Source organism: Schistocerca nitens, chromosome 8 (assembly GCF_023898315.1).
Source record: "Schistocerca nitens isolate TAMUIC-IGC-003100 chromosome 8, iqSchNite1.1, whole genome shotgun sequence".
Lineage (NCBI taxonomy): Eukaryota > Metazoa > Arthropoda > Insecta > Orthoptera > Acrididae > Schistocerca > Schistocerca nitens.
The window spans coordinates 199157829-199178130 of record NC_064621.1 but is presented as its reverse complement, the minus strand read 5'-3'; the positions used below and the strand labels follow the sequence as shown (position 1 = coordinate 199178130).

The 20302-nt window shown below is 37.1% G+C and overlaps 1 protein-coding gene across 2 annotated transcripts in view; it reads left to right on the top strand.

Annotated features, from left to right (window-relative positions):
- The first annotated feature begins 6660 nt into the window (after nucleotides 1–6660).
- LOC126198837 (putative mediator of RNA polymerase II transcription subunit 26) overlaps nucleotides 6661–20302 on the top strand; it is a 308309-nt gene continuing 294667 nt past the window's right edge. The window contains exons 1-4 of one of the 2 annotated variants that reach the window (XM_049935414.1): nucleotides 6661–6926; nucleotides 7699–7822; nucleotides 8465–8608; nucleotides 11347–11476. In XM_049935414.1, the coding sequence (XP_049791371.1) occupies nucleotides 7784–7822; nucleotides 8465–8608; nucleotides 11347–11476 (313 nt within the window). In that variant the 5' untranslated portion in view covers nucleotides 6661–6926; nucleotides 7699–7783. Of the gene's footprint in view, nucleotides 7428–7698; nucleotides 7823–8464; nucleotides 8609–11346; nucleotides 11477–20302 lie in introns of both variants that reach the window. The other variant, XM_049935415.1, reaches the window with a different exon arrangement.

Below are 20302 nucleotides of genomic sequence, written 5' to 3'. Positions count from 1 at the left end.
CATTTTTTAAATGACATATCTAGATAATATGGTATGCTATTCCTGAAATGCTAGGACTGTGTGTTGTTAAGTAACAAAACTTGTATCCCACCTATTAGCTGTCTGTGTTCTTCTAAGACAGCTGTATAGCTCCAAGAGACCTCGTGAGGCTAGAATCTGTCACTATGGTTTTTCTCCTAGTAACGCAGAATTGAACTGAACTACTGAACTGCATGGAATGGCTATGAATGATGAGTCAAAGATAGCAAATATATTTAATAATAATTTCTTAAATACAGGGCATAGTATAGGGACAAGCGTTCAGGAGAAACATAACAGCATTTGGTTGAAAACACAGCTCTCATAGAGTTCAGTCATATGAAAGTATCACCAACTACTCCTTCTGAAACTAAGAAAATTATATATTCTTTCATAAATAAAAACTCAACTGGTTTTGATGATTTTTCCAAAAGAGTACTAAAGATTTGTTCCCATATAATAAGCCCTGTCTTATCTGAAATATATTAAGCATAACGAACTCCAGGCAGTTTCCCAGAGACTGAAATATGCCGTTGTCAAACCCATCCTTAAGAATGATGATAGATGTCAATAACTACCGATCTGTTTCACTGCTGACATCATTATCCAAAATTATTGAGAAAGTGATGTATCCCAGAGTAGTGTCTCACCTGAGCAATAATAATATCCCCAGAAAATCACAATTTGGATTTCAGAAAAGTTGCTCTACTGAGAATGCCATTTACATGTTTATTCACCAAATGTTACAAGCATTAAATAATAAAATAGCACCACTGGGTAGTTGACTGTGAGAATCAGAATGTTCTCCTAGATAAACTGAAGTTTTATGGGACTGATAGTATATCCAACAAGTGTATAGTGACATATGTAACCAAAAGAGTCAGAAAGTTGTACTTAGTAAGTCAACGAATGTAGTCCCAGAACATTGCTCTGACAGGGGAGAAATCACATATGGGATTCTCCAAGCCTCAATCTTAGATCCACTATTGTTCCTCGCGTATGTAAACGATCTTCCATCTAATATACAACAGACACATGATGTCAGTATTGTAATTAACCCAAAGATATGTACAGAAACAGAAGAAAAAGTAAACAATGTTCCTGAAAGTATCATTGACTAGTTTTCAGCAGATGGTCTCACCCTCAATTTTGAAAAGACACAACATATTCAGTTGTCTACAGCTAGGGTTACTACATCAATATAAGTGTAACAGATAGTGAAGAAATAATAAACTGGAGGGAAACTTCAAAATTCTTAGGTGTCCATATTGATGAGAATTTAAACTGGAAAAAGCAATTTTGGAACTCCTAAAACACCTTAGTTCAGCTACATTTGCACACAGAATCATTGCAAATCTTGGGGAGAGACAAATCAGTAAGTTTGCATGTTTTGCATATTTTCATTCAATAATATCACTGTAACTCATCTTTAAGAAGAATAGTCTTCATTGCCCAGAAATGTGCCATAAGAGAAATACGTGGTTCACACCTGTGATCATCTTGCAGAGCTGTGGTTAAGGAGTTGGGTATTCTGATTACTGCTTCACAGTATGTTTATTTCCTCATTAACTTTATTATAAATAATCAGTTGCAGTTCACAATGAACAATGATGTACATACACTGATGAGCCAAAGAAACTGGTACACCTGCTAATATTGTGTAGGGTCCACACAAGCATGCCGATGTGCCACAACACATGGCATGCAATCGGATAAGTCTGAAGTAGTGCTGGAGGGAATTGACACCATGTATCCTCCAGGGCTGTCCATAAATCCGCAAGAGTACAAGGGGGAGGCGATCTCTTCTGAACAGCACATTGCAAGGCATCCCAGACATGCTCAATAATGTTCATGTCTGAGAAGCTTGGTGGCCAGCAGAAGTGTTAAAACTCAGAAGGGTGCTCCTGTTGTCACTCTGCAGCAATCCTGGACGTGTGGTGTGTCTCATTGTTCTGCTGGAATGTACAATTGACATGAATGGATGTAGGTGATGAGACAGGGTGCTTACATATATGTCACCTGTCAGAGTCATACCTAGACTTATCAGGGGTCCCACAACACTCTAACAGCACACGCCCCACACCATTACAGAGCCTCCACCAGCTTGAACAGTCCCCTGCTGACACGCAGGGTCCATGGATTCATGAGGTTGTCTCCATGCGTATATACACCCATCCTCTCAATGCTATTTGATAAACAACTCGTCCAAACTAGCAATGTGTTTTCAGTCATCAACAGTCCAATGCCAGTGTTGATGGGCCCAGGCGAGGCATAAAGCTTTGTGTCGTTCAGTCATCAAGAGTACATGAGTGGGCTTTTGGCTCTCATTGAATGGTTTACATGCTCACTGTTTTTGATGGCTCAGCATTGAAATATTCTGTCACATTGAACGATTCTATTCAGTCATTGTTGGTCCTGTTCTTGCAGGTTCTTTTTCCGGGTGCAGTGATGTTAAAGATTCAATGTTCCACTGGATCCTTGATATTCACCGTCCACTCGTGAAATCATCATACAAGAAAATCCCAACTTCATTGCTACCTTGTAGATGCTGTGTCCCATTGGTTGTGCACTGACTATAACACCACATTCAGACTCACTTAAATTTTGATAACCTGCCATTGCAGCAGTAGTAACTGATCTAACAACTGTGCCAGACACTTGTTGTCTTATATAGGTATTGCCAACCACAGCTCCATATTCAGCTTGTTTACATATTTGTCTATTTGAATACACATGCCTATACCAGTTTCTTTGATGCATCGGTGTAATTACAATGTCAGAAGAAAAAATGGCATTCATTAGTCCACATAAAGCTTGTCTTTAGCCCAAAAGGTGTGCATAATGCAGCAACTAAAATTTCTGATAACTTACCCAGGGATATAAAATGTCTGATAGACAGAAAAGTAAAATTTGAAAACAAACTGAGAAAATCTCTCCTTCACAGCTCGTATTCTGTAGAAGAATTTGTTGCACTCTGTGTTCATTAACAACTCAGTTTGACATAATTTTTGCTCACTTTGTGAAACTTGAATTGCAGCGACTATGGAGTAACTACCTTCTTTTTTTTAATTCCAAAGATTAATAATGATATTATACCAACATTATCACAGCAACACTTTACATATCCATAGAAGTACAAACAGTACTTTGTCATGTTCCCACATCACACCTTTCTCAGAAGCATAGTCATTTTATGACTTCAACTAATCTTGCTGGAAATCGATTTTCACGACCAGGTCTTGTTGTTCTTCTTGGCTTTTCATCATCTGTAGAGTGTGGTTGTTGATACTGGGCTGATGGTTCCACTGGAATGTCTTCAGATGTTTACTAATCGATCAGTGGAGATATTCTGTATCTGGTCTCTCATTTAAAGTCCAAAAACTTTTGGGTTCCGTGCAGTCACTTCATATGGACCTTCATATGGCTACTCTAATGTCTTCCTCAGTTGTTCCATCCTTACAAACACACATGGTGAATTGCTGAGGTCCTTGCATATGAATGGCTTTGTACAAATATTGTACAGATTTCAGACGAATCATATATTGTTTCAGTTGTAACACAAATTGAGGTAAGTGACCACCTCTTTTTGTGCCATACCTGACATCCAGATGGGCGAGCCATAAACCATTTTTGCAATTGTAGCATTAACATTTTCTCCAATGGAGCACTGACCAAGAAGGCTTACAGGTATTATTTAAGTCTGTTTGGCAGTTATATGGGTATGGATGGATGCTTTAAGTGTCCAATAGAAACATTTCAGTTTTTCCATTTGACTGAGTGTGATATGCTGTAGTTTGAGTTTGCTTACAACAGTATATTTTTGATAGTGCTTGGAACAGCACAGAGTTTAACGGTCTTCCACAGTCGGTCCCTATTTGGTATGACATTCCAAATCTAGTGATCCAGCAACTGAAAAATGTTTGTGCTACTACTTCCACTTGTTTGCTGGAAAAGATACTATTCCTGTCCAGTTTGTAACTCTATTGATGCATGTTAACCAATAGGTATATTCTTCAGGAGAAGGTATTGGTCCTGTCAAGTCAAGATGAATCATGTTGAAGCGTTTATCATTACTAGGAAAGTGTCCTAATGGTGCTTGGATGTGCCATGATACTTTATTTTTCTTACAAGCAGTACATGTTTTCACCCAATTTTGGACACCTTTTCTATATTGATCCATACAAACCTTATTTGTTTGTGATCATGTTTACAGCTGTCTTAAGGCTTAGATGATCCAAATCATGACAGTGTGGGAAAATGGGATGTCTAAATGCTTCAGGAATATAAAGGGTGAGTAATTTATGTTGATACACCATACCACAATTGTTTTCCTCCCTGCATCAAATAGTATTTTAATTTAAGTGATGTATGATGGGTGGACTGTAGGTGCTGAAGCTCTTTGTCATCTTCTCGTGCTTGAACTAAATCTTCAAAGTTAGTTGGAACTAATTTTTCAAGCATTGATGTGCTATCAGCGAAAACATTTTCTTTACCAGACATATGTCACAGAATTGTAGTAAATTAGGAAACATACTGGTGATAATGTAATTCGAGTGGTGTTGCTTTCTCATGCTTTTGCTTGAATCCATACATCAGAGGAGCATGGTCAGTGTAGGCCCAAATAATTAAATCTCTTCCTTCCAACAGATACTTCAAACAGTTGACAGTCATGTCTATACTAAGCAGCTCTCTGTCATTAGTGGAATACTTCTTCTGTGCCACTGTGAACGTTCCTGAAAAATATCCAATCGGCTTCCACTGTTTATCTTGCCACTTTTTCAATTCTTCAGTTCTTAAGAGAAGATCTTGGACTAACAGGGACTACGGTGTTGATGAAATGGACTGAACTGATGCAATCTGAACCTGCTCAACAGAGTGCATTTCGACCATACAATCAGCCATTTGAATAATCTTATCCAGTGTTTGGTCAGATATAACTAGAATACTTCGAATGCTACTGGGAAGTTTGTTAAGCCAAAGTGTTTTCAGTATCTTGTCCGATACATTAGTGCCAGCATAGCCCCACATTTTTCTTAAGAATTGCCTAGGCTTTGTATCACCCAGTTCCAAACAACTCAGAAGCTTTTTGGAACTGTTTACTTTCTTTAAATATGGTCAATAGTCGATCTTTTGCAAGAAAATATTTACTGTTCTCGTAACTTGTAACTACATCTCATACATTTTCAACAAATTTTGGCTCTAGGTGAGCGAACAATCAGTTATATTTAGTCGCCAGCGCTGCCATAGGAACGATCGTAAATTGGGCTTCGGCATGACAATTCCAAATGTCTGGCACCTCTGCCCAAAACGGCAGTAGCTTAACGCGTATTTTATCGATTTCCAGCTTACATTCAGGATTATTCCATTCGTGTCAATTTGCTGGTGATATTTTGCTTATTTTTTCAAACACAGTGTGTGATTCAACTTTAAAAAATTTCATGGCAAATTACCATGCAAATGTCGTAGTCTTGCGGATCACGTCGGGGTCACCAATTTGTTGCACTCTGTGTTCGTTACGGATTCAATTTAATTTAGATTATTCCATTTATTTTATTTCTTATCGCTTACACAATGAAAGTTTAATTGCAATAACCATGGAGTAACTACTTCCCTTGTTGTTAAATTCGTAAGAATAATAAGCTACTACGCCAACATTATTACGGCAACACTTTACGAACACATACTAATAGTACTTTGTCATGTTCCTACAAATTTCTGTTACTGTAATATGTAAAAGGTGGTGGGTAGGAATTACGTCACATCTGTACATTTTAAAAAATATTCAGCATTTAGCCAAATTTAAAAATTAATTTGTAATGTTTATTTAAAAATTACTCGTTCCACATAATTACGATTTATCATGGGCAAATGACCTATGGAACATGAAGCAAACTAAATAAGAGTGGTGAATATGGGGAATAGATGAAGGACAACATTTCTATCGTTTGCAGACAATCATTATTGCTATGTTTGGACTAAATAATTTCATTTTCACTGTTAATCACATTTGTGTTTTGGGATAATTGGTTTCCATCGTTTCAAATTGTCAACCACAGATCAGTGTGTCCTGTTGTGACGGTAGAAAACGGTTATTTAAAAACATAAATTTAATTATCCGTCAAAGTGTAAAATAATAACCATTTTAACAGGTAACACAGCCTAAATTGTACAAGGAAGTCCACGTGTTAACACTTGAGAGAATACTGGTAACTTCTATAAGAAAATCTATACTTTGCCTAAAGTAAAATTGCCCGGTAGACACAGTTTGCGCTATTGTCCTCCGACAGCATTAGTCGTTAGAATTAACTGATGAGCGAAAACTTTTTGGCGCATGGGATTATTACCTAATTTTCTATTTTTGAACTTATAATCGTATGAAAGTATAGCGACACTTGCTTAGTTATTCATTTTGAGCATGTTGATGGTGTTCGGCAGCTCCGTGCCTGAGACTTCCTGTACACAGACGCTTTTACGGGCTGTGTATTATTACACAGTAACAGCTGTAGTATACATAAAAAGACTCAATAAGCTTATAACTGTAACTTATCGCAACAATGCCGCAAATGGTGTACCTTTGGTTATTACTGTTCATAACGAAAGCTCTGTGTAACAAAGTCAGTGATTACTGTGCCGAAGGAAATTTTGTTACCGGTAGAATGCAGCAGTTTCGGTCCAGTATGTTTGTAAACTGGGATTTTGTCTGAAAACTTTTCACGTGCAAAGCTAAATTGGACAACTGTATATTATGAGTGTGCAATATGAGAACTGAAAGAAGTTCATTTCAAGTCAAATGAACAGCTAGTGCAAATGATATTACTTGTAGCTGTAGATTTTAGGGTTAGGATCGGAACATTCTTTGCGGGCAGCTGATGGCCGTCCGAAGGAGGAGCAGAGCAGACAGCCGTAAGGTAGGACGTAAAATGTGTCTCCGAAACAAGTGTGAAAATGTATATATTGACAGGAGTGACTGTGGAAAGCGCTGTGGTGGGATCAGTGAACGATACATGTTTACACTGTTGTGGAAGGAAACGCCAAGCATAGCCGCGATTCTCAGAGCGCTATTCAAAATAGGAGCACCACTTGTCAGATTGCAGTTGTTGTGATTATTGCTTGTTCGTAATGAATTACTGTTTGACAATACTTGGATCAGCCGTCGTCACCAATGTCATTGTTGCTTGGTTGTGTTGTGTATCAAAGAAATTTTGGGTACTTAAATATTGGTTGGGATGTTTTGTTTGGGATTGCCCTACTTAAATTTGTAAGACATAATGATTTGTGGATTTTTGCTGTAGAAATACAGGAGGCAAAGAATATTTACCATTTGGTCCTGAGCCTCCTAAGTCCATACCTGACGGAATAATAATGCAGCAATAATGTTATGCATCTCCAAGGAGTTACTCGCCTGTCAGGTAAAATAATAACTGCGTTTGGCTATATCGGTCATAAATCAATTCAGAAAACTGTTTACACTGCAGTAATAGATTTTGCAATTATTGTATTTTTGAGATTTGTGTTTTACTGACATTCGTTGAATGTGCATGTCGTTTATGGGGATCCTTCAAAGTTTGGTTGCAATAAATTTATTCTAAAGGAGCAGATTTTTATTATTGCAACTACTTGGAATTCGCACTTGTGTTTGAACTTGATTTTAACAGTGATATTTTGTTTTTCCGTCTGCAGGGTTGTGATCGACCAAGATCAAATTTCTATGTTTCTGGATCTGTTACATTTCTGGTCACCTGAATGTTCATAAAACGAGTTGGTAATGATGCAAAGCCTGGAGGCTACATGTGAGGAAGCAAATGTAAGTTGACGTGAGAATAAAAAATTATTCGTTGCTGTACTACCTGGTTATGATTGTAATATTTTTCGTACATAGGCCTAATGTTAAGTATTCCTTAAACAGTGAAATTGATTTTAAATTCTATTGAGTTATACTGTTAAGCATTGGTATTGTAAGAGATTGCAGATATTAACTAAAGCGTTGAAATGAGTAGTTTTAGGCGAAAGATTTGACATTGTTACAGGACTGTAGGACAAATACGTAGCGGACATTGTTGGCTGCGTATGTGAAGCTTAAGGAGAGAAGTTTATTTCACGTTTAAAATAATATCAAAGTAAATGTGAGCATTACTTAGTGTGTATGTGATCAATAGTAGTGCTTGGGGTTGGGACACGTATCTAATGGTGCTGTAAAGTTTTGACGCTTCCATTAAGAAGTATACTTCTAAAAGCCATAAGTTTAATTTTATGAAATCATTTTATGGCGTTTGTCAAATTTTTAAGTTTATATGTCAGTGGCCTTCAGTTGATGATTAGGGGCCTATATGACTTTTATGTTTCTGGTAAAGTAAGTATACCATTGTAAAATCAAAGGCTGTGCTCATATTGAATAATTGAATTAGTCTCAATTCAGTTGGTGTTTAAAATGCAACTGTTCTCACAGCGACTATTGCAGATAGCAAATAACGCTCCTCAGACTGTGCCTCGAACTCAAAACAACAGTGGAAAGGCTTTTTTCTCAATCCATGACAAGCTGAGAGAAATCTATGAAGAAGAGTGTGCAAACGACTTGCAGCAACAGAACAAGGTAAAAATTTAGTGTGGGATTCTTTCTTGGTTTTATACTTAACTTGTGTTTTATCTCAAGTTTAAAGTAAAGTGTAAAAATTTGTAGATACTTTTGTGCGTCAGTTTAGTATAGGCTATAGGACTATCTGTATGATTTTCAGTCATTGTATAAAGAATTAATGTTGTCTTCTGAATAATGGTGCATCTTACAGAGGATTGTTTGAATACTTATTTGTCAGAATAAGAAATACCTATGGATATTGTGTTATTTGGTTCTTGGCTGTCATGTAGTCTAGTGACTTGTCAGCCTCAGTTTCCCCAACTACAAGGCTAACTGTTGCTGAAAATGAAAGTAAATACAGATCCCATTTTAATTTCCACTTGAATACTGCTCTAAAATCACACATGTTGTTAATTATATTATAGTGCAATAACTTGTGTCTATGACAATCAAAGCTGTAGAATAGATGCTTATAGAGCTCTTCAACAGAAATGAGTATGAAAAAAAAATCCTCTTGTGGTTGGATGTCACTGATTTACTACAGCAAAAATAAACTGATATTATCTGTATGCTTTGAGTTGAGCTGGCATAATTGAGGCCAGAGTGAGAAAAGATGAGGGAATAAAGGTCTGAATGCTGTAGTTTTCAGAGAAGTGTATTTAGAAAAAAATGGAGGTGTGTTCTGGCTCCCTTATCCTCCTCACCATTGTATTTCTCTCTCTTCCTCCTCTTGTTAGTATGGGATTTTTTGCCAAAAGTGGGATTTCATTGTCAAGTTTCACCTGTAATAGGTGTGGCAATCCACATGTACCATTATTTCATGTTGTAAATAGTCCATTCCTTTCTTGTGTGGTAACACTTTATCACATTCTGTGGTGACATTAAGTAGGTTTATGTGATTCTTGAGTTTCTCCCGGCGTATTTGATAATCAAAATATCCACGGGTGTGCTGCCGGTCTATAGTCTATGTAAATGAAAGTAGTCAACAGCTGCTCAGCAATGACGTTCTTTGTATTTGTATTATATTTCGTGATATCTTGGCACAAATACAAAGAATGAGATTTTGTGGTAATTATACTTCTATAGTGTCCAACGGGCACTATAGACCGGCAGCACACCCGTGGATATTTTGATTAAGTAGGTTTATGTTTATCTTAACTCTCAGTATTTTCTCTCTGTTTCTGCTTATTTTTATCTTTGTCATAATTCGTCTCCTTTTCATTACTTTTGTATTCTTTTATTTGATTTTCAACTGCTAGTAAGGGGCCGCTATTCATTTCATTTTTACTTAATCACATCTCACTCATATGTTGCATTTTGCCTGCTTATTTATATGTGAATCATAAATGTTGCCACATTTTCTTTTCACATGTCTGAAGCATAAGCATGTAGTTACAATTGGTTAATACTTAGATGGTCTATATGTATTAACAATTTATATTGTATATCTCATTTTATGGACAGTTATGTTGTTCCTTGAGAACGTCATTTTATCTGGCTGTGTGTTTCTGTCCTCCACTTGCTAGAGTGAAGTGTTAACAGACTGCAAATAATTTTCATTTGATGGGAGTCTTCAGTTTCTCCTCCTGCTTTTCTCCCTGTGATTGGGTGCCTTGTTTGCTTTCAGCATCCAGCACCCTTACCCCCACTCCTCCTCCTTGGGCACATTGGGTTAGAGTAAGGCTGTTTTTCTCCTCAAGACATCAGTCATGATGTGCTGTTGTTCTGTTGATTATATTTTTACTTCCTATTGTATTTTCACTATGCATTAGTAGTATATCTGCTTTTACAAGTTGTAATGCCTTTACAGTTTGGTCACAATTCATAATGATAACATTTTAGGGCCTAGCACACAACCATATGTTAGACTGTTCTTCCAACTACCTCCTCTTTATTTCAGATTTATAGCTATTGCTTTGATTCATATTATCAGTGCACATTTCAGAGGCACATTGATGTTATCAACACAGTTACTATTAGTTGTGTTCTTTCTTTATTATTATTAAATTCATAGTAATTTCTTTATGAAACAGAATATGAGGCATTAAAAATATAGCTTTATTTCTCCACCAGCATAATTTTCGAGCTTTGGATCTGCCACTGTGGACTTTCTAGTTGCTCTGCAGTGCGGTCTCTCTCTCTCTGTATGTGTGTGTTTGTGTGTGTGTGGGGGGGGGGGGGAAGGGAGGGGGGCGGCACATGCATGCGGTGTACTAAGCTGCAAAGCTCAGTGTATTGCTGAACAGCTAAATAATACCTGTATGTTAGTGTGGTGAATAAAAACTTCTGCTATTAGTTGTGTTCTTTCTTTATTATTATTAAATTCATAGTAATTTCTTTATGAAACAGAATATGAGGCATTAAAAATATAGCTTTATTTCTCCACCAGCATAATTTTCGAGCTTTGGATCTGCCACTGTGGACTTTCTAGTTGCTCTGCAGTGCGGTCTCTCTCTCTCTGTATGTGTGTGTTTGTGTGTGTGTGTGGGGGGGGGGGGGGGAGGGGAGGGGGGCGGCACATGCATGCGGTGTACTAAGCTGCAAAGCTCAGTGTATTGCTGAACAGCTAAATAATACCTGTATGTTAGTGTGGTGAATAAAAACTTCTGCATTGGGTTTCAACAGCCATTGTGGGAGATTTTATTCACCATGTGGAATTTTGGCTGTGGTTGCCTGACCTCTAAAATAGTATATTAGTGTGTGTAAACTTTCTGGTGAAGTCACTTTTGTGAACTTGATTCTTTGTTATCTTCCAGCACCTCAAATCCTGCTCCTTTCTACTGGAAAAACTTGTTGCAAAGGAACAGCTTAATACACTTATCATTAATCTCTATCCTGGCAATAAGGGATATTCTGTTGCTCTCCGAATTCATCCTAAAACTGCAGGTGAGATTTAAATTTGTGTTTTTTTTTAATTCTATGTTTTATTAGATTATTGGTGCTTATGAAATGCCCATCCATTGTTATTGTGCAGAACAGTTGTTATGTAAATGAAAGTAGTCAACAGCTGCTCAGCAATGACGTTCTTTGTATTTGTATTATATTTCGTGATATCTTGGCACAAATACAAAGAATGAGATTTTGTGGTAATTATACTTCTGTTTTAATGGGCTTCACTTGGACCCCAACTGTTATAAGCTTAATTTATCATTTTAAGGATAACATTAATGTGTTTGGGTGATTGAACATCATTGTGTGTGTACCAACATTATGAGCAAGATATGTACAGGTGAATTGTCAATTCTTAATGGCAAACATATGAATTGTTAACAGAAGGTCACTAAACTTAATCGTTGTTGCGTGTTGTAATGATAGATGTGAGATACCATTGTTGCATTATAGATTTGTTGTGACACACATGAACAATCTTTGTAGATAGCACTGAGTACGATTATTGCTGCATATGTTACCTCTTTGGCAGAGTTTGTGCAAATGTGGAAGTAAGACAAAATATGGGTAAATAAGACTTCTGGACATCTGCACCTATCTAGATGGAATGCAATATAATAAGTTGTTTGTTGTATTGATAGTAACAAAACTTATTTTTGAGTTGGCCTTTGATCCCGCATGTTACGTAAGTGTTGACCATTTGAATTTGAATCTCTGCAGTGATACTGCCATTTTAATCCAGTGCATTGTCTTGTTTGTCTGAGAAAATTCACACAAAAAGCGCAGAGCAGACCAGATCAGATGTACTTTTTGTTCCAATTGATCCGTAGTGAGGAGATCCTGCAGGATGTAGAACATGTCAGAAGATTAAAGAATACACAATACAGATATTTACAATGAAAAAAAAAATTCTAATTTACCCCAGGTGGAATGATCATCATGGATGTGGGATGAGTCAAAAAATGTTTAAACATATTTCCATTTATGATGTAATACACAGTAAATAAAATGATCATTTTATAACACTTATTTACAATGAACACAATCTGCATCTGCTTACAGCTCATGGGTTCCTAACTGAAGCAACAGGTCAAACTTATTTTTCACATTCATCACAAAGCTGTCAGATGTAGTTCTAAGCACGTTCATCCGAATTGCTACATCCCACTTATTTTTACCTTGTACCCTCTAACCTGTCCAAATCTTTCTTAGCCTTGTCTAATTCAGCGTGAAGAGCAGAAATGCCCTCACCCTGCTCCACTATTTTTATGTCTCTACTAAATATGCTACAAACCCACTGAAGAGCCTCATTTACTTCCCATGTTCCCACACCACTTCGGTCACCCATATGAAAAATCTACAACACCCATCACACCAAAGCCCAGACCTAATGATTCTACGACAAGTCAGGCACTTTTCACTCGTGATTATTAAAATACTTTAATAAGAATAATTCATTTAAATTATTGATAAACAGGAAAACAAGTTTACAAAAACAAGCTTGTATGCTGCTCTTTGTAAACTAAATACGTATAGGCTACTAGTGCAAAGTTTCTGAATCAACAACTTAAATTTAACTACTTTATGGAAATGCAGGCTAAAATAATGAACAAGTATGCTCTGATTAAAGTGGTGGGAAGAGAAAAGAATTGTATGAGATTCCCTAGGTTTACTGCGTCAAAAATATAAAAAAAATATGGCTACAATATAACTGTAAGGTTTTTTGTGATTTCTGCAATAGCTATTACACCAGGTTGACATTCACATAATTGGGGGTGTACAGTTTTTTGTACATGTGTACAAAGATCTTAATTGCCTTAAACAATAATCAGTGCGAGAATTGTGGGACATACCACAATTCGTGCTGGGATATGTGGATAACGTAAATGTGATCATCACCAGTCACATAGTCGAGTTAAGCATCACACAGATTCTTGCTGTTTGTTCAGAATTTTAGTAGTAATTGATAAAGGAATCAAAAAATTCCTGTAGGAAAAGTATTGAGGTACTTCTGAAATATTCAACAAATATTCAGTTAGTGTAGAACAGAGATTTTGTGAATAATTGCTATCCGTAGTAACTCAGATAATTTCTTTAGACCTCCACCATGATTCCTCATTATGGTTTCCTGTACCTTAGCACATTGCATGTCATTGAATACTGTCCTGTCTCTGTGAAGATGCTAAAGACAAAAAATGATGCTCCAGAATCATGACTTCATTCAGTTCACCTTCACATGTTGCTGTCCATACCCTCACAGTTCTAAAGCATGGAATATTTGATTGGTGTGCTTTTTAGCACATAAAACATGGTTTGCCTGCCCCATATTGAATTGACAATAACGGTTTGCTAGCTGAAGTTGGCAGGTAGAGGAAAGCATTCAACACTGGGCGAGATCATTTAGCTGACTTTATTGGGGACATTTTTAGAACATACGTATATTGTACGAATTGCTGGTGCTGGACCATGGAATATGAGAAGAAATTTTCTGGAGTGGTAAACCAAGATATACTGCATGCCATCCCAGAAAGATCACCCAGTTGCAAAATGCCTTGTGAGTGTCATCTACTTGCTGTTTAATGCCTATGTTGAAATGTGCGGGGCGAGGTAATGTCTACATATAGATTGACATCTATACTCTGCAAACTATCCTGAGGTGCATGGCAGAGGGTATGTCCCATTGTACCAGTTATTAGGGTTTCTGCTGTTCCATTTACGTATTGGAGCATGGGAAGAATGATTTATTGAATGCCTCTGTGTGTGAAATAATTATTCTAATCTTATCTTCACAGTCACTATGCGGGCAATAAGTAGAGGGTTGTAGGACATCACTAGAGCAATGATTTAAAGCTGGTTTCTTAATAGACGTTCTCGGGGTAGTTTGCCTGTCTTCAAGAGTTTGCCAGTTCAATTCCTTCAGTATCTCTGTGACACTCTCCCATGGATTAAACAAACCTGTGACCATTCATGCTGTCCTTCTCTATCTATGTTCAGTATCCCCCATTAGTCCCATCTGGCACAGGTCCCAAACATTTGAGCAATATTTGAGCATGGGAGGCAAGAGTGATTTGTAAGCAATCTCTTTTGTAGACGTTGTATTTCCACAGTAATGTACCAATAAACTGAAGTCTGCCACTTGCTTTACCCACAACTGAACATGTGTGATTGTTCCATTTCATATCCGTACAAAGTTTTACACCTGGGTAATTTTATGAGTTGACATAGTCCAACGATGACTCATTGATGTTCATAATCATGGGATATTACATTTTTTTGTTTTGTGAAGTGCAAGATTTTACATTTCTGAATATTTAGAGCAAGTTGCCAATCTCGGCACTATGTTGAAATCTTATTAAGACCTGACCGAATATTTATGCAGCTTCTCTCAGATAGTACCAAAAAGCCTGCTTTTACTATTAATATTGCGTGCAAGGTCATTAATATAAAACATGAACAGCAAGGGTCCCAACACATTTGCCTGGAGCCAAAGTGAAGTTACTTCTACTCTGGTGATGACTTTCCCTATCAAAACGTTCTCAATACAGTCACAAATATCACTTGACACCCTATATGATCGTACCTTTGACAATAAGCGTAGGTGCAATACTGAGTCAAATGCTTTTCGGAAATCAAGGAACACTGCGTCTGCCTGGTTGCCTTGATCCAAAGCTTTCAGTATCTTATGTGAGGAAAGTGCAAGTTGGGTTTCACGTGATCATTGTTCTCGAAATCCATGGTGGTTGGCATTGAGTATTGTACTTCTGTTCAAGACACCTCGTTATGTTTGAGCTCAGAATTTGCTCTAAGATTCTGCAACCAATCGATACTTACATCATCATTCTTTTTTCGTGCAAAGTTAAGACCTGCACTGCTGCAAATTAGAGTTAATTGTGTTTACCTACATTGTGTTTAGCTCCATAATATTTCACTTCTGTGTGTTGATATGGGAGATTTCTGAAAGAGAGAATGTCTTGTGATTTTCTCCTGGGATATGTCACTTTGTCTAGCCTTAGCTGTTGTAATACTTAAACTTTTCTTTAATGAAGTGTTATTGTATCTAACAAAAACCCTTCCTACTTGTGCACTGTGCTTTTAACACACTGCATTTCACACATTTATATTGTGGGACTACTAGAGGATTGATTGCACCCCTTTTTAATTGAAATGCTGATAGTTTACTCAGACGTAGGTCTGTATGAGTCATTTCTTCCAGTCTACCATTTGACTCAGGTGTTCACAATCCTTTTCAAACACCGCATGACGTTGTGTAACTGATGATCTGTCTGCCCTACATACAAATTGAATGTTGGTATGAAAATTGTTCAGGTGCTTCAGGAAATAGCAAAGAAATTTCTATGAACTGCCAAAATAAAGACATGCCATTCACTTACCTGGATCATACAATATGATGGCAGGGTGCTGAGTTGTCCTGCTTTTTAATCATATGCAAGATGATGCCATGCAGCTGTTGTACAAACTGCCATATGAACCAGACAACCTGATCATGCCACCAAGAAACTTTTTAAATATAGAAAATCCATTACAGCTGATTGTCAAATTGTCAGAAAAAAAACCTATACCTTGCAAAAGGACCTGTAGAAAATTTTATTTCATTTTTAACTTGTTCATATTGTTGGACAGATTGAAAAAGCAAGTTTTGCCAACAAAATTTATGTTGGCTAAACCTTCTGTAGGGGGAGGAAAAAAACTGAAAATCTTCAGACTTTTCCAGTAAAAAAAAAACCTTTTTTTCCCACTACTAGCTACCCGTGCAAGGGAGAGTAATATAACACAGAGTGGTGAGAGAATTTGTAGGTCTAGAAAACATTTTTAGGTTGAAGTTGCAGTCAACTCAGAGATGGTAAATCAAGTCCCTCAGTATAAGTTTTTGTATGACGAATAAAACAGGAATTGCTTGATCACACTTCTTAAAAAGGAATTTTTAGTGTGTAGCATTGAGGCAGACCAGGCACAAGACAGTGCTGAACAGTTTTACTTCAACCTGATACTGCAGGATAATACTGCTGCAATAAAACGTAAACAAGAGAGTAACACTAAAATAAAACAATTTAATTGCAAAGAAAATGCGCCATTTACAACAATAAAACACAGTATACAAATAAGTGCCTGCTGACAGCAACATGTGTCGAAAATTAGCAATACTTCGTAACTTGTGTCCTGTCTATTCTTTGAATATGGGGTGCATAGGAAACCTGCTTTTTCAGATCACTAGACAACAATTCAAGCAAATCATATCAATGAATTTTTATTACAATACAAGTGAAACAATATAGTTTCTAAGTCACCACCGTAGAGCTCACAGAATGGCTAGTCTTCAACTGGGTTGCTGCCAGTCAGCGTGGTGCTTATGTCCTCTTCATCTAGAGGCCGCTGCTGTCTCAGTGTCATCCTAGAGAGGGGTCGGTCAATGTACTATTGGCTGTCATCGTCTCTCATCCTTTTCTATTCTACAGTTCTTGACCCGCATGCCAGCACCATGTAACAATGCAGTTTTAACATCAGACTGCCTGATGTTGAAGGCCTTGGATGCTGTGATAGATAAGCTTTTTTTTTTTTTTTTTTTTTTTTTTTTTTTGCAGTCAAATCTTACCACTGGATTGTAGATAACATTGTGGTCTGTTCCACACCTCTGTCAATATCCGCTAGCAACGAGTCAAGCTTAAAATCTAGCCTCAGTTCTATCCGTTTCTTTCTTCACTTTGCATATCCACCTGTTGTTGAGTATTTCTTTGTTTTCTGGGGTTTCAGTTGGGATGCAAATTTCATCAAGAATAAGTACATGTATTACTTCTTGCACGTCCTGCTTCCATTTCTCTCATTTGTCACTATCTATTGCATCTTAGTGTGAGACAGATTGATAACAGTGCGTCAGACACACAGAGATTAGAGTAATGGTTTTTTTCTCTATGTTGTAAGCTTCTTCCTATTTGAGTCACTGATTCTGAGGAGACTTCATTGACATCTGTTTTGTAACATTGATTTCAGAATAAAGTTTGTCTTCAGGTGATTTCATTGCCTCATCTTCTGTCTGATTCAGGGTCTCCTCTTGAGTAGGCTTTTCATCCTCAATGGTCTTATATATTAGGATTTTTTCATCATCTTTATTGACAGTTTTCTCAGATTGACAACCCACGTATAATTTGCCCATCAAAACATCACGCTGTATCGTATTTGAATTTAATGAGGAAACCAGATACAATATCCTTTTACATCTGTATCATATACAGCTAAGAGACCTTTTTCAGCTTTGGAATCCCATTTTTCCCATCTCACCTTTGGAGTGTGTGTGTAAACCATCTCTCCAAATATCCTGAGTCTGGCCACATCATAGTCCAGTCCAATCCAATCCATAACTTGTGAGATGTTTTTCCATCACCACTTCTTGACAAGTTCTATTCAAAATATAAGCTACCTTCTTTATGGCTTCAGCCTATAATCATATTGGCAGCCTTTCTGCTTGTGTAAAGCATTGTCCTTTCTGTCTCCACTGAAGTTCTGTCCTTGTTCAGCTGCACTATTCTATTAGGGACTGCAGGCTCCTGAGTTTTGATGAATTATCCCATGGTTCTGTCTTATTTTGTGTGCCTCTTGATTAATCAATTGTAGTCCATTGTCAGATCATTCCATGCTCAACGTGCATATAACTGGTTTTTATGAAATATTCAAGGTGTGTGGCCACTTCTTACCTGTTTTTTAAAACTACTTATTTTGGCAGTGGAAAGAGTCGCTTTTAACTAAAGAAATTACCAAGAACCACCAATTTGGACCACATTTTTTTTAATCACTGTGAATCAACTCATCTGTTTTTGCTGACTTTGAATCACTTTTTTAGAAAGATAACTTGTTAATTTTTCCCACTATTTATTGTCACATAAGCTTTTATCTGTTTAAATTTTTTTGTTGATTCTTCAAAACTGGGGAAAATTTTGGTGTGCAGGTCTTTTGTGCCAGGTTTTAAATCTTATCTTAGTAGCCATATTTGTATGAATAATGTCGTTTTCACTCAATGAAATCTTAAACTTCATGCTACACAACTTTTCTTCACAAACTCCCTATGCAACATTTTCTCCTGTGAAGAGTCTGCATATTGTCTTAGCAGATTTAAATGCTCTTCCCTTGTTAAGAGTTGCCCCAAGTGAGAATAAACTGAAATGAATCCCTGGCACATAGAAAACATTTTACAGATTTTTCTCACTTCATCTTTCTCCATCAAGGGCTACAATGTTTGTCACCTTTTCCTTGTGATGGAATGAAGCTACCATCACCATTACTAATGGAGACTTCACTCTCAAGTGGACTGCAATTTCTAAACTTCAGTTAGATTACATTTGTGATCAGTAGCACCAGAATCTAAAAACCACACATATTCATCTACATGCTTCCCGGCTACTGACGAGAGAATTTTCTTATCAGGGCATCCCCTCTCGATTTACACGGATTCTGACCTTCATCCTTTGACATAGGGTTTCTGCAGTCTTTTGCTTGATGACCAGACTTTATTACATTTGGAGCAAACACTTATGTATTCGTTTGCCCTATGGCCAGGTTTATTACATTTAAAGCATTTAGCTGGTTTCCTCGAATTTTTATCTTCAAGATGAGGGTTATTGTTGTTTACCCGCCAGAAACACTTCCCTCTTCCCTCTTCATATATTTCTGGGGATTTAGAAATTTTTCTTCCTTGAACAATCTTGAACTCAAATTCTATTGTGTTTGTTGATCAGTATGTGTTGATTCCCTCACTGTCAGAAAATGGTTGGAGCTCATTGGTAAGTCATTAACAATTTTGTGATCACTATACAGTTAAAAATATTTTCTCCTTGATTCCTCAAGCTGTGTGCCAAGTTTTCTAACTGTGAAATATATGTAGCCATGTCACTTGCAATATACTTTTTATGGTTCTGTACCTGTCTGTAAAAACGGAACCCTCATAGGATTGCTCCGTGGTCTGTCTGTCTGTTTATCTGTCTGTCTGTCTAAGAATCCTTTTTCTCAGGATGGGTAGACTATTATGTTCAAATTATGTCACATATTATGGTCTGTGGTTCCTTGGAGGTGTAAAAGTTTTAAGCTTGTAAGTCACTACAGTTAAAAGAGACATCCATTAATGCTTGAAAACTCACCATCTTTGGATGTAATCGAATCATACTTAAGTAACAGGAGACAGTATGTATCAATTAAAAATAGATGCTCCTCACTGAAGGAAGTTCGGACTGGAGTGCCTCAGGGCTCGGTCCTAGGTCCTTTTCTATTTATCATTGCAATTAATGACTTACCTTACCACGTAGGAGCAAATTCAGTTGTGTGTTATGCTGATGATACAACGTTGCTCAATACACACCATGACACAACAGAACTGCATCAGGCAACACAGGAAAAACTAGAACTAGTAATGGATTGGTTTTCTTCTAATGAACTCCTGTGTAATCCTGATAAAACACAAGAACTAATTCTGGGTTTAAGTACAGCTGTTGAAAGCAAATCAATAAAATTGTTGGGATTCCACATTGACTCAAAATTAAACTGGGAGGAACACATTAGCCATATCTGCAAGAGAATAGCAAGAGTGTGTTATCTCATCTGGAGACTGACAGATGTAGTCACTAATGAGTATCTAAAGGTGGTATATTTTGGCCTCTTTCAGTCACACATTTTCTACGGCATATTGTTATGGGGACATTCTTGCTTTGTCAGTGAAATACTGAAAATTCAAAAAAAAGTAATCAGAATAATAAGCAAAGCTAAGCCCAAAGAACACTGCCGTCCCCTCTTTATCAAGCACATGATATTAACTGTGGTGAA